This window comes from Triticum aestivum, chromosome 5B (genome assembly GCF_018294505.1).
Source record: "Triticum aestivum cultivar Chinese Spring chromosome 5B, IWGSC CS RefSeq v2.1, whole genome shotgun sequence".
NCBI lineage: Eukaryota > Viridiplantae > Streptophyta > Magnoliopsida > Poales > Poaceae > Triticum > Triticum aestivum.
The window spans coordinates 685,790,343-685,805,171 of record NC_057807.1 but is presented as its reverse complement, the minus strand read 5'-3'; the positions used below and the strand labels follow the sequence as shown (position 1 = coordinate 685,805,171).

At 48.4% G+C, this 14,829-nt stretch overlaps 1 protein-coding gene across 1 annotated transcript; it reads right to left on the bottom strand.

Moving 5' to 3' along the window:
* Positions 1 to 623: 623 nt before the first annotated feature.
* Positions 624 to 4,410, bottom strand: LOC123114217 (ATP-dependent zinc metalloprotease FTSH 5, mitochondrial). Its single transcript, XM_044535601.1, has 5 exons — positions 4,131 to 4,410; positions 3,671 to 3,755; positions 2,874 to 3,181; positions 2,300 to 2,776; positions 624 to 2,219 (listed from the first exon to the last, which is right to left on the bottom strand). The coding sequence occupies exons 1-5, from the start codon at positions 4,350 to 4,352 to the stop codon at positions 1,026 to 1,028; spliced, it is 2,286 nt and encodes a 761-aa protein (XP_044391536.1). The 5' UTR covers positions 4,353 to 4,410; the 3' UTR covers positions 624 to 1,025.
* Between the last annotated feature and the right edge of the window lie 10,419 nt (positions 4,411 to 14,829).

The window sequence follows — 14,829 nt, the reverse complement described above, 5'->3', positions numbered from 1 at the left end:
TGACAACCATGGTGGAGAAGATGGTGACGGGCCGGCGCACCGCCGACAAGTCGTCGGATTCGCTCCTCGCGCCTTTGTTGAGCGCCGTGTATGCTTGAGAACCTCCCAATTAAACCTACCTCGCAGACTAATCTCCTAGCTCCCTCCATTCCAAAATAGATGACCCAACTTTATAATAACTTTAGTATAAAGTTGAGTCATCTATTTTGGAACGGAGGGAGTAGTACTCATGCTTTTGTTTCTGAGTTTTCGCTTGATTTAAAGATGTTATGCTAGTATATCATTTGTATCACATCACTAGAACTCAAGGTAAATTGTGTTGCATACTTTGTTCTCTTAGAGATCAAAGAGCTTTAGATACATGTATACGACACGATCAGTCCTCTTAGAGATCAGTACATCAGATAAAGCTCTAGCTGCAGATAACATTGTCCGTGGTATCAACACGACACGCCCAATCTTCAATTTGTTAGTACACACTCTGCTGGTTTTGGATGGTACCAAGTTCCTCAATATGCTCTACAATCTGCCTTGTCTCTGGGCAGATTCACTCATAGGATTGCTGATTTCATGGGAACTGACTTACTGATTGACATTTAGGATAAAAAAGGCAACCAATGAAAGAAGAAAACAGAGGATTTTGCGTTTACGGAAGCACCTAATGGTATTTTTATCATGTTTTGCAGCTGGTGAAAATGTATGAAATTGCATTGTTTTGCAGCTGGTGAAAGAAGCGCCTAATTGCATTTACACATGCCCAGTTCCAATACTTCGGACTTCAGAAACACAAATCTGAGGAAACTCCAGACCTTACAAACCGCTCTCTGCATTCCGTCTGCATGCAACAAAAGTATCAGCAAAAGGAATACTCCTTCCTGTAAGCGTCTCGGCAGCTACGGCGAAGAAGGTGTTCCCTCATCCTGCTGACCCATTGTTAGCATCATCTACTTGTTGCGTCGACGCCCGTTCCTTGATCTCGTCACTGGTTTGCCGCTCTCATCGCGAGCACCCGTTTCCTGATCTCCTCACTGGTTGGCGCCCTCGTTGCGCGTGAGAGAAGGTGTTCCCTCATCCTGCTGGCTACCGCTATAACTATCTGCTTGTTGTTCTGTCGAAACTAGTTTTGTGGCCTCCTCACCAGTGATAGACGGTGCTCCCTCATTATGCTGGCTGCTGCTAGGACCATCTCCTTGTTCTTCTGTTGACATTGATTTGGTGCTCTCGTCCCCAGAGAGAGAAGACGTTCCCTGATCGCTATTGTTACCACCATCTACTTGTTGGTCTGGTGATACTAGTTTCTTGATCTGGTCACCAGTGAGAGAAGGTGTTCCCTGATTTTGCTGGCTGTTGCTACGACCATCTCCTTGTCGTCCTGTCGAAACTCGTTTCTTGATCTGGTCACCAGTGAGAGAAGGTGTTCCCTGATTTTGCCGGCTGCTGCTACGACCAACTCCTTGCCGTCCTGTCAAAACTAGTTTCTTGATCTGGTCACCAGTGAGAGTTTCATGCTCCAGGAGGGCATTTGCTAGCGCATGGAACTCCTTGTTGTGCTCCGTGAGAATCTTTTTCGCGTTCCTGTAAGCGTTGTCCAATAATGCTTTTACCTCCTCATCAACCAGACCTATCGTCCGCCCGCTCATGGCCATCGCTTTGCCACGGGCAGCATTGGTGTCATTGCCATAGGTAACAAGGCCGACCCGCTTGCTCATACCATACCTGACGACCATGTCTTTCGCATATCGAGTTGCCTTGCCTAGGTCAGATGAGGCACCAGTGGTGATCCCTGCTTCTCCAAATATAAGCTCATCGGCCACCCGTCCTCCCATGGCGACGTCGAGCCTCGCCAGCATCTGCTTCCTTGTGAGGTGGCTGTCTTCCCCTGGCAGCTGCGTCACCTTGCCGAGAGCATTTCCAATAGGCACGATGGTGGCCTTGTGGACAGTGTTAGCACCGTCCGTGAGGATAGCAACAAGGGCGTGCCCAGCCTCGTGGTATGCAGTCCTCTTCTTTGATAGATCGGATATCACCATCGACTTGCGCTCCCTGCCCATGATGATCCTGTCCATGGCGTACTCAAGGTGACCCATCCCAACAGCATTTGCCCCATCCCTGGAAGCCTTGAGAGCGGCAGTGTTCACTAGGTTTGCAAGGGCTGCACCTGAGAACCCAGGCGTCCCCCTTGCGATGGTCATCGCATCCACATCCTTGGATTTACTCACCTGCATGAAAGAATTCATGGAGAAAAGATCAAAGCCTCGCATCAGAGACCGCAAAAATTAAGTAAGCCTCATAAATGTACCTTTGACATGTAAGCCTCGAGGATCTGTCGGCGGCCCTCAACATCTGGAACCGAAACATGAACTTGACAGTCAAAACGTCCAGGCCTGACAAGAGCGCTATCTAGTGACTGCGGCAAGGTCGTTGCTGCGATCACAATAATCCCGTCATTCTGCTTGAAGCCATCCATCTCAACAAGCAGCTGGTTCAGAGCCGGCTTCTGTGACGTTAAACCTTCAGCGTCTCTGCGCCCACCAATTGCATCTATTTCATCGATAAACACTATGCAAGGAGATCGCTTCTTTGCTGCTCTGAAGAGCTCCCTCACTCTCCTAGCACCAACGCCAACATACATCTCTTCGAAATCACTGCCACTGCACGAGAAGAAAGGGACGCCGGCTTCCCCAGCTACCGACCTTGCTAGCATTGTCTTCCCTGTGCCAGGTTGGCCCACAAGCAAAACACCCTTTGGAAGCTTGCCACCAAGGCGTTTGAAACTCTGCAATGCATGCAAAACTAGGTTAACAACTCAGTATCAAGAAAGAGTTGTTGAATTAGAACACCTGCACGCAGGTTGATGGCAATGCCACACTCACATCGGGATCTCGTAGGTAGTGAACTATGTCTTCGAGCTCAGCTTTGGCTTCATCAACCCCCTTTACATCACTAAATCTTGTGCTTAAATCTGTGGCTAATACTTCTTTCAAACCATCGAATTTGCTAACTTTGGTGTCTATGGCACTATCAAGCATAACCTTAACGCCATATATGGCAAAGCCAGTAACTGTAAGGGCAGAGATGGTACGCAGAAGCTGCTTTTTAAGTAGGTCCTTCTCTACTGTGTACTGGGGTGCACTAGCAGTACCAAGAACACGTCCTTCCTCCCTTGCCGCACTTGAAATTCCTGCATAGAGAATAGAATCCATCCGTGCACACAGAAGTTGTCAAGCCAAATTGCATGTCGTTTGCGGGTAAAAGCGCACACACTACGCCTAACTAGCAAGCGTGAGGAAAGAAAAGGCGGCTACCTCGGTTTAGCGTTTTGAAGTTGTGTATAACTCTTTCTGGGCCACTCCTATGGATCTTGGTAGAAAGAAAAGCAGCAGCACCAGAGTGCACGCCCCGTGCCCTCTGACCAACAAAGCTAGACCAGTACCTCTGCTGTAGATTCCTAAGCACGCTACTTGCATCGGTTAAGCAATAAGCAACAACTTACTTCCTCGGTAGCAACAGTCAACCAAAAAGGCGCGGTGGAATACAGAGTAATAATAATTGTCATCTGCCGAACTGAAAACAGGTTATTGGGCACAATTAAGTCAGGCTAGCACTAGTTTGCAGTTGCCACAAAAGTATAAGGGGCAGCCTGGAGAAGAGAAGCAGCGTAATAACATACCTGCTCCAGAAGGTGTATTTGCAGCGAATGCCCCGAAAGCAGGGGCTGAAGGTGCCGCGGCCATAGCTACAAGATTCTTTGCAGCCTGTGACACAAACAACCATGAAAATTAAGCCGGTTGGATAGTATAACCGTATTCGACAATGGCGACAGTAACCAACCACAACCCGATAAATTAAGCAGCTAGAAATCGGCAACCGCAGCAAATAAGTGGCATCGATCTGAAATGCGGGACAGATAGTGCCCTGCCATTTATTTGACCCGCATTTCTCTGCCAAGCACGTATTTTTTTTGTTGTTGCTAATCGTAGGCTGGACTAGACGGACGCACACAACTGTACGGCAGACGGCGACGGCGACGGCGACGGCGACGAACTCCGTATACGATTGCGGGCTCGAATCGAGTGGCAAAAGAACGGATTGCAGGTTCAGGCGAGGGTTTCCAGGCGGGATTCACGCACCTGTGAAGCGAGGCCGACCGTGGCGGGCAGCGCTCCGCCGGACCTCATCGCCCGCGCGCCCCCGCCGCCGGGCGCGGGCAGCGACCCGCGCCCCGGATCGACGCGCCGCGCCCTCGGCCCCGCGCAGATGGCCGGGCGAGGGAGGGGCGGGGCGGCGGCGGTGGCGCTGGGTCGTCGCGGGCGCGGCCGCCGCTGGGGGAGCCCGCTCTTGAGCCTTGACATTGGTGGGATTTCCGTTCCAAGAAAATGGTGTTGGTTCTCGAGACCAAGGTCAAGTCTTTTTGGCATTAAAAAATTCTGAGGCTTTAGGGGGGGCGTTAGGGTTGACCAGGAAATAGGGCGACTTGGCAGATTGTGGTTGGAAAATCGGTTGGGGGTGGGCCTCCCCTCAAATTAGGGGATGTTTAGAGTGCACCTTGCGTGGCCGCAGGCGTGTTCGCGGGTAGTGACCGGTCATTCCTTAGATTTTTAATGTACCTCAAATGCGGCCCTTAAATTCATATTATCCATGCGACGTGAATGAAACTAGATTAATCTCATCGTGCAGGTTGTGGATTTAGGGGGTTATTATTGGTTGAGCAGGAAACACTACGACTCGGCAGATTATGGTTGGAAATCAGTCGGAGAAGTGGGTCTTCCCTCAATTTAGGGTGCGTTTGGTAACATTCTCAATCTAGCATGGTTGTTCTCCTCTGATACATACTGACTACATGCATTTGCTATTGTTTGATAGGGGTGTACGAAACTACATTGATCTCATCATACGAAACATAGCAACAACAACAAAAAGATGCATGGTGCCAAAAGAGGCAGTTCATCGTCGATAAAACGGTCATAAATTTAAACTAAAGTAACTGAATACTAAAACGAAGACGGGGAGAGGCATCGGGACATCACCACTTTCATGTTGGTCCCTTGCCCTTGTGGTCGCCGGTGCAGTTGTAGCCCTCTGTGTAGGCGCTGATGGCGGGAGGGCGTTGTCGTCGGGGTCGTGGGAGTCATCAAACATCAGATTCATCGTTGAAGGAGATGATGTCGGCGATCCTCTGAACCACACGCTCCTGCTCCTTCGCCGGTTGGTTGGCCTTGGCTTTGGCCACCGCACTCAACGCCACCTCACGCTTCGACAGCTCGATGGCGAGTCGGAGGGCTCTCCCGTTTTTTGCGGCGGAGCCAGAGCTTCCGCCCCGGTCCAGCCGTGACTGATGCAACGCCAGTAGGGACGACGAGCTCCCCTGTGTCATGCAGCAACGACTCCCAGTCGTCGTCGCCGTCGGATCCACCGCCAGACATGCGTTGTTGTCGGAGCTCGATATGGATCGGAAGGGGAGGGGCCGGGGAGCGTAGGAGATGGAGAGTGGAGTGGACTGTGCTTTGACTGCGGTATAGGGTTCGTCCAGAGTGGGGATATTTGTGGGGTCTGGGTAGGCCATGGTGGGCCAGTCCCATGTGGTGGACACGCTTGGGTGTGTTCACGCCTCCCCATACCTGCCCTATATTTGGGCTGGGTTTGAAGGGTGACAGTCATCCGGGATGTTCGTGGTCAGTTTGGGGGGGGGGGGGGGGCGGCTGGGTCACGTTTCTGTGACTGTGCATTGATCGAGTTGTCCGCCTGGTTACTTTAGGGAGCCCGTATGCAGATTCTCTTAGTCCCCCATGTATTTATGGTAAAAATTTGACCTTTCATTTAACTACTAACAAATAAGTTATATACCACAAAAATAGTAGTATCATTTGGGAGCCTCTTTCAAATATGCACCCTACAGTATATGTGACATAGAATTTATATTTTGTTAGTCAAATATACGGTCAAAGTTTGGCATAAAATACAAAGGGGGTCAATAAACCCGGACGGAGGTAGTACGTGGGTGAAGAGGTTTGTAATTACTATATACGTCATGTTTATTGGTCCTCTTTGTATTTTATGCCAAAGTTTGACTATAGATTTAACTAACAAAATATTAATACATGTTACAAAAAATTATATCATTTGATTCGTATTTGAACATAGTTTCCGTTGATATTATTTTTTATGTATAACTTATATTTTTCTTAGTGAAAATCATGGTCAAAATATGACACTAAATACGAGGGGGGCTAACACTACTGGAATCAGCTTCTTTGCCGTCTGTCATGGCTGACGGCAAGGGCATAGATCCCGGACGGTAAACTTCTTTGCCGTCCGCCAGCAGACGCAAAATGTCCGTCTGAACATGTGCCAACAAAGGCCTTCTTTGTCGTCCGCTTCCTGGAAACGGACGGCAAAGAATTGTGCCGTCCGCCATCTGAGGCCAGCAGACGGCAAAGACAGGGGACGGCAATGGGGTGGCGTCAGAGCCGTTAGGGGGTTAACGGTGCTCTTTGCCATCCGCAAGTGGACTGCACTGAGTCGAAGCTCTTTGTCGTCGGCTGACGGACGGCAAAGAGCTCAGTTAGGCCAGCACTGGTAAGCTGCCACGTGTCCAGCTATGTCGTCCGCCAGCTGACGGCAAAGATTCAAAGGTCTTTGCCGTCAGCTGGCAGACGGCATAGCTGACCAAATAGGCAGCTAGTGTTTCCAATTTCTACAGGTAGCTGCCACGTGTCCTCTTTGACGTTTGCTAGCGGACGGCAAAAGGCTATGTATCCCCTGTTTTTATTTATATCTACTTAATTTCACTAGAATTCACACACACACACACACACACACACACACACACACACACATATATATATATATATATATATATATATATATATATATATATATATATATATTCATAGGCACAATAGACATATGATGTATCCAACACATAGCTCCATCCATGAAAACATACATACATATATAAGAAACATAGTTTCATCCATACATCGTACACTAATATCACAATGTTCATCCAACACATTGTTTCATGCATCCATATAACAAGTTCCACATTATTCTTCGATACAAACGAAAAGAAGAACAGAAGACTAGAAGAAGAAGAAGAAGTAGAACTACTTCTTCTTCTTCTTCTTCTTATTCCTTTCTTCCTATTCCTTCTTTTCTTCCTCTTCCTTGATTTTCTTCATCTTATTATGTCATTTGTGGACTAAATAGGCTAAATTATGTCATAAATGGACTAAATAAGAAGAAAAATGCTATTTTTGAGCTAACATAGCAAATTATGCCATTTTTGACCTAACTAAGCTTATTGTGTCATTTTACTGAAAAAGGGTTTCCCCCTGCTTTGTATTCCAAAGCACCAACACCGAGTACAGAGATCGCTGTGGCGAGCAGCACAACACACCAAAAAGAAAAGGAAGAAGAAACAAATGCCAGCTACGGCAGCTCGGCAAAGCACGGATGACCCGCCACCGCGGCGCCCATCGGAAAAAAACCACCACAGACCGAGGTTCCTAACCGCCGCGTACCAAGCAGCACCTCCAAGAAGGAATGCGACGCCGACGACGCTGCTACCCGGACGAGTCCTAGGGTTTCCCCCGGCACGCGGAGGGAGGTGGGGGGTGAATACCACCGACACCCTCCAGGAAGGAATGGTGGCACCCGCAGGTGTCACCGCGTCGGGGCCGAAGCCGGCACGGATTTCTCCCGCATTCCCAGACCCAACCGCCCAACCGGATGAAACCAACCCGCCAAACCGTCGCCCACCCCCATGCGCCAACGCAGAAACGCCGCCACCAACGCCGCCTCACTACGAACACCACCACGAGGCCAAGAGGACCGGAGAGAAGCGCACCACAACGAGAGCAGCAACACCGACGCCGAGTGGGAGGGAACCACCTCCACCGCCGTCGTGCGGGAGGCCCATGCCTCCGGCACCGTCGCGGTAGCCATCCGGACATGGCCACGGGGCATTCCGGGCCACCCCCGGCCCAGCCAGGCCCACTGCGGGCCCGTTAAGCCCCGCCGGCCACGATGCAGCAGGTCGGCGTCGGCGCCGCCAGCACCCAGCCACTCATCGCGACTCCCCCGCCTCCCAGAAGCCACGTCGGAGACGATCCCCGCCGCCGGCTCGTCCAAGCCCAGATGGGGCCCGAAGGGCCCCGATCTGGGCCGAGCGGACGACACCAGATCGCGCCGCCGCGCCGCCCCACCGCCAACGGCGGCGCTGCCACCCAGCTGTCCGCCTGCGTCGCGCCACGGAGCCCCGCCATCACGCCAGACCATCGCCACCGAAGAACACCCCCCGGAGCAGCTCCGCCCACGCCGGAGAGCGACCGAGAGGGGACGGGCAGGGAGGCCGCCGCCACCAGCAGCCCCGGGGCCAGGCCGGCCGCGGGCGCCGGCGACGGCGGCGGGAGGGAGGGAGGAAGGGTGTGGCTGGAGGGAGGAGGAGGGACGCGCGGCCGGTCGCCCGTGGGGGGGCGACACGGTCGCGAGAGGAGGACCTGGGGATCTTGTGTCATTTTAGAGGACAACAAGCTAATTATATGACATTTATGAGGTTAGCAAGGTTATGATGCCATTTACAAATAAAAACAAGTAAGAGGAGGAAAAGAAGAAGAAGAAGAAGAAGAAGAAGAATAAGTCCTTCTTCTTCTTCTTCTTCTTCTTCTTCTTCTTTTCTTCATATTCCTTCTTTTTCTTCCTCTTCCTTGATTTTTTTCATCTTATTATATCATTTGCGGACAAAATAGGCTAAATTATGTCATAAATAGACTAAATAGGCTAAATAAGAAGAAAAATGCCATTTTTGAGCTAACGTAGCAAATTATGCCATTTTTGACCTAACTAAGCTTATTGTGTCATTTTAGAGGACAACAAGCTAAGTATATGACATTTATGAGGTTAGCAAGGTTATGATGCCATTTACGAATAAAAACAAACTTCTTCTTCTTCTTCTTCTTCTTCTTCTTCCTATTCCTTCTTTCCTTCCTCTTCCTTGATTTTCTTCATCTTATTGGCTAAATTATGTCATAAATGGACTAAACAAGCTAAATAAGAAGAAAAATACCGTTATCACGGAGGTGTAGGAATGGTCGGGGCTGCGCCAATGGCAGACGGAGGTGAAGGACCGGTCGGGGTTCCGGCATTGGCAGACGCGGAAGGATTGGTCGATGCTTGTTGGGAGCGAAGCTGAACCAAAGATCATTTCCAGTAATGTCTCGTTAGCATGATGCAAACTGAAAAGTGAATAGTAGTAACTAAGGACCATTCAAATCAAACTCACTGTGGCCGCCGGAGCAATCTGGGGCATCGGCGGAGGGGCCTGACAGTTTTTCTCGCACATGGTATGTGCATGATTGGGCTAATATGCACGAGAAACGTACCACGATGAGCTTGCATAGGGCCCGATGAGACGCATCGTTCCGGTTCCTCTCCTCCTCCAACAGCTTAGCCGTCCTCTCCTCCCTCTCCCTCTCCCTCTCCGCTGCCTCCCTTTTTGCCTCCTCCAAAAGCGCCTGGGTCTTCAATCTCTCTTTCTCAACCGCTGCCTGCAACACATTACTCCTCGTTATCATTGTAATCATCGACGGACGCACACACAATGTAATGGAGGAAAGGTCAGAGGGTCCGTATAACTAACCGCCACGGCGAGCTCCGCGGGCCGTGCACGAGGCGTTATCTCAGGATCAGAGCTACTCAGGCGCTTCTTGATCTGCGGGAGAGTCTTAGGACAACGTATCAGTCCATCACCAATGGCTTGAGAGTCATGGGACCTCCCACCACCAGATATCGTCACACTACAAAAAACCTGCTAATACATGACGGATTTCGAATGACGATTTCAAAAACTGTCATGGATGGGCTGGTACAGCCCTGCAAGCCTGCTGAAGCCCGCTAAAGCCCGACTAAATGTTCGGCGTATAAAAACCTAACCCTAACTCCCTCTTCTTCGGCCCCTCTCCCTCATCTGCAGCCGCCTCCCATTCCCCATCGTCTCCAACACCTCACCCCCACCTCGCCGCCACCCTCCCCCCACAGCTTGCCGCTGGCCCTCCCTCCTCTCACCTCGCAAATCCGATGAAGGAAATATGCCCTAGAGGCAATAATAAAGTTATTATTTATTTCCTTATAATCATGATAAATGTTTATTATTCATGCTAGAATTGTATTTACCGGAAACATAATACATGTGTGAATACATAGACAAACAGAGTGTCACTAGTATGCCTCTACTTGACTAGCTCGTTAATCAAAGATGGTTATGTTTCCTAACCATGAACAATGAGTTGTTATTTGATTAACGAGGTCACATCATTAGTAGAATGATCTGATTGACATGACCCATTCCATTAGCTTAGCACCCGATCGTTTAGTATGTTGCTATTGCTTTCTTCATGACTTATACATGTTCCTATGACTATGAGATTATGCAACTCCCGTTTACCGGAGGAACACTTTGGGTACTACCAAACGTCACAACGTAACTGGGTGATTATAAAGGAGTACTACAGGTGTCTCCAATGGTCGATGTTGGGTTGGCGTATTTCGAGATTAGGATTTGTCACTCCGATTGTCGGAGAGGTATCTCTGGGCCCTCTCGGTAATACACATCACATAAGCCTTGCAAGCATTACAACTAATATGTTAGTTGTGAGATGATGTATTACGGAACGAGTAAAGAGACTTGCCGGTAACGAGATTGAACTAGGTATTGGATACCGACGATCGAATCTCGGGCAAGTAACATACCGATGACAAAGGGAACAACGTATGTTGTTATGCGGTCTGACCGATAAAGATCTTCGTAGAATATGTAGGAGCCAATATGGGCATCCAGGTCCCGCTATTGGTTATTGACCAGAGACGTGTCTCGGTCATGTCTACATTGTTCTCGAACCCGTAGGGTCCGCACGCTTAAGGTTACGATGACAGTTATATTATGAGTTTATGCATTTTGATGTACCGAAGGTTGTTCGGAGTCCCGGATGTGATCACGGACATGACGAGGAGTCTCGAAATGGTCGAGACGTAAAGATTGATATATTGGAAGCCTATATTTGGATATCGGAAGTGTTCCGGGTGAAATCGGGATTTTACCGGAATACCGGGAGGGTTACCGGAACCCCCCGGGAGCTATTTGGGCCATAGTGGGCCTTAGTGGAAAAGAGAAGGGGCTGCCCTAGATGGGCTGCGCGTCCCCCCCTTCCCCTAGTCCTATTAGGACTAGGAGAGGTGGCCGGCCCCCTCCTCCTCTTTTCCCCTCCGAGGAATCCTAGTTGGACTAGGATTGGAGGGGGAATCCTACTCCCAGAGGGAGTAGGACTCTCCTGCGCCTCCCCCCCTTGGCCGGCCAGCCTCCCGTCCTCTCCTCCTTTATATACAGAGGCAGGGGCACCTCTAAACACACAAGTTGACACAAGTTGATCCACGTGATCGATTCCTTAGCCGTGTGCGGTGCCCCCTGCCACCATATTCCTCGATAATACTGTAGCGGAGTTTAGGCGAAGCCCTGCTGCTGTAGTTCATCAAGATCGTCACCACGCCGTCGTGCTGACGAAACTCTTCCCCGACACTTTGCTGGATCGGAGTCCGGGGATCGTCATCGAGCTGAACGTGTGCTCGAACTCGGAGGTGCCGTAGTTTCGGTGCTTGATCGGTTGGATCGTGAAGACGTACGACTACTTCCTCTACGTCGTGTCATCGCTTCCGCAGTGGGTCTGCGTTGGGTACGTAGACAACACTCTCCTCTCGTTGCTATGCATCACATGATCCTGTGTGCGCGTAGGAAATTTTTGAAATTACTACGAAACCCAATAGTGGCATCCGAGCCTGGTTATTGATGTTGATGTTATATGCACGAGTAGAACACAAGTGAGTTGTGGACGATACAAGTCATACTGCCTACCAGCATGTCATATTTTGGTTCGGCGGTATTGTTGGACGAGACGACCCAGACCAACCTTACGCGTACGCTTACGCGAGACCGGTTCCCTCGACGTGCTTTGCACAGAGATGGCTTGCGGGCGACTGTCTCTCCAACTTTAGTTGAAACAAGTATGGCTACGCCCGGTCCTTGCGAAGGTTAAAACGGAGTCTATTTGACAAACTATCGTTGTGGTTTTGATGCGTAGGTGAGATTGGTTCTTACTTAAGCCCATAGCAGCCACGTAAAAAATGCAACAACAAAGTAGAGGACGTCTAACTTGTTTTTGCAGGGCATGTTGTGATGTGATATGGTCAAGGCATGATGCTGAATTTTATTGTATGAGATGATCATGTTTTGTAACCAAGTTATCGGCAACTGGCAGGAGCCATTTGGTTGTCGCTTTATTGTATGCAATGCAATCGCGATGTAATGCTTAACTTTATTACTAAACGGTAGTGATAGTCGTGAAAGCATAAGATTGGCGAGACGACAACGATGCTACGATGGAGATCAAGGTGTCGCGCCGGTGACGATGGTGATCATGACGGTGCTTCGGAGATGGAGATCACAAGCACGAGATGATGATGGCCATATCATATCACTTATATTGATTGCATGTGATGTTTATCTTTTTATGCATCTTATCTTGCTTTGATTGACGGTAGCATTATAAGATGATCTCTCATTAAATTATCAAGAAGTGTTCTCCCTGAGTATGCACCGTTGCCAAAGTTCATCGTGCCCAGACACCACGTGATGATCGGGTGTGATAAGCTCTACGTCCATCTACAACGGGTGCAAGCCAGTTTTTGCACACGCAGAATACTCAGGTTAAACTTGACGAGCCTAGCATATGCAGATATGGCCTCGGAACACGGAGACCGAAAGGTCGAGCGTGAATCATATAGTAGATATGATCAACATAACGATGTTCACCATTGAAAACTACTCCATCTCACGTGATGATCGGTTATGGTTTAGTTGATTTGGATCACGTAATCACTTAGAGGATTAGAGGGATGTCTATCTAAGTGGGAGTTCTTAAATAATATGATTAATTGAACTTAAATATTATCATGAACTTAGTACCTGATAGTATCTTGCTTGTTTATGTTGATTGTAGATAGATGGCTCGTGCTGTTGTTCCGTTGAATTTTAATGCGTTCCTTGAGAAAGCAAAGTTGAAAGATGATGGTAGCAATTATACGGACTGGGTCCGTAACTTGAGGATTATCCTCATTGCTGCACAGAAGAATTACGTCCTGGAAGCACCGCTGGGTGCCAGGCCTGCTGCTGGAGCAACGCCAGATGTTATGAACGTCTGGCAGAGCAAAGCTGATGACTACTCGATAGTTCAGTGTGCCATGCTTTACGGCTTAGAATCGGGACTTCAACGATGTTTTGAACATCATGGAGCATATGAGATGTTCCAGGAGTTGAAGTTAATATTTCAAGCAAATGCCCGGATTGAGAGATATGAAGTCTCCAATAAGTTCTATAGCTGCAAGATGGAGGAGAACAGTTCTGTCAGTGAGCATATACTCAAAATGTCTGGGTATAATAATCACTTGATTCAATTGGGAGTTAATCTTCCGGATGATTGCGTCATCGACAGAATTCTCCAATCACTGCCACCAAGCTACAAGAGCTTCGTAATGAACTATAATATGCAAGGGATGAACAAGACTATTCCCGAGCTCTTCGCAATGCTGAAAGCTGCGGAGGTAGAAATCAAGAAGGAGCATCAAGTGTTGATGGTTAACAAGACCACTAGTTTCAAGAAAAAGGGCAAAGGGAAGAAAAAGGGGAACTTCAAAAAGAACGGCAAGCAAGTTGCTGCGCAAGAGAAGAAACCCAAGTCTGGACCTAAGCCTGAAACTGAGTGCTTCTACTGCAAGCAGACTGGTCACTGGAAGCGGAACTGCCCCAAGTATTTGGCGGATAAGAAGGATGGCAAGGTGAACAAAGGTATATGTGATATACATGTTATTGATGTGTACCTTACTAGAGCTCGCAGTAGCACCTGGGTATTTGATACTGGTTCTGTTGCTAATATTTGCAACTCGAAACAGGGACTACAGAATAAGCGGGCACTGGCAAAGGACGAGGTGACGATGCGCGTGGGAAACGGTTCCAAAGTCGATGTGATCGCAGTCGGCACGCTACCTCTACATCTACCTTCGGGATTAATATTAGACCTAAGTAATTGTTATTTGGTGCCAGCGTTGAGCATGAACATTATATCTGGATCTTGTTTAATACGAGACGGTTATTCATTTAAATCAGAGAATAATGGTTGTTCTATTTATATGAGTAATATCTTTTATGGTCATGCACCCTTGAAGAGTGGTCTATTTTTATTGAATCTCGATAGTAGTAATACACATATTCATAATGTTGAAGCCAAAAGATGCAGAGTTGATAATGAAAGTGCAACTTATTTGTGGCACTGTCGTTTAGGTCATATCGGTATAAAGCGCATGAAGAAACTCCATACCGATGGACTTTTGGAACCACTTGATTATGAATCACTTGGTACTTGCGAACCGTGCCTCATGGGCAAGATGACTAAAACACCGTTCTCCGGTACTATGGAGAGAGCAACAGATTTGTTGGAAATCATACATACCGATGTATGTGGCCCGATGAATATTGAGGCTCGTGGCGGATATCGTTATTTTCTCACCTTCACAGATGATTTAAGCAGATATGGGTATATTTACTTAATGAAACATAAGTCTGAAACATTTGAAAAGTTCAAAGAATTTCAGAGTGAAGTTGAAAATCATCGTAACAAGAAAATAAAGTTTCTACGATCTGATCGTGGAGGAGAATATTTGAGTTACGAGTTTGGTGTACATTTGAAAAACTGTGGAATAGTTTCGCAACTCACGCCACCCGGA

Bases quoted from the DNA above. Each gene is read 5' to 3' on its own strand.
- LOC123114217 (XM_044535601.1), bottom strand. From the start codon at position 4,352: ATGTCAAGGCTCAAGAGCGGGCTCCCCCAGCGGCGGCCGCGCCCGCGA. The intron at 3,182-3,670 runs GTATGTTATTAC...TTCTCTATGCAG, and splicing joins AAATACACCTTCTGGAGCAG to GAATTTCAAGTGCGGCAAGG. The intron at 2,777-2,873 runs GTGAGTGTGGCA...CATGCATTGCAG, and splicing joins ACTACCTACGAGATCCCGAT to AGTTTCAAACGCCTTGGTGG.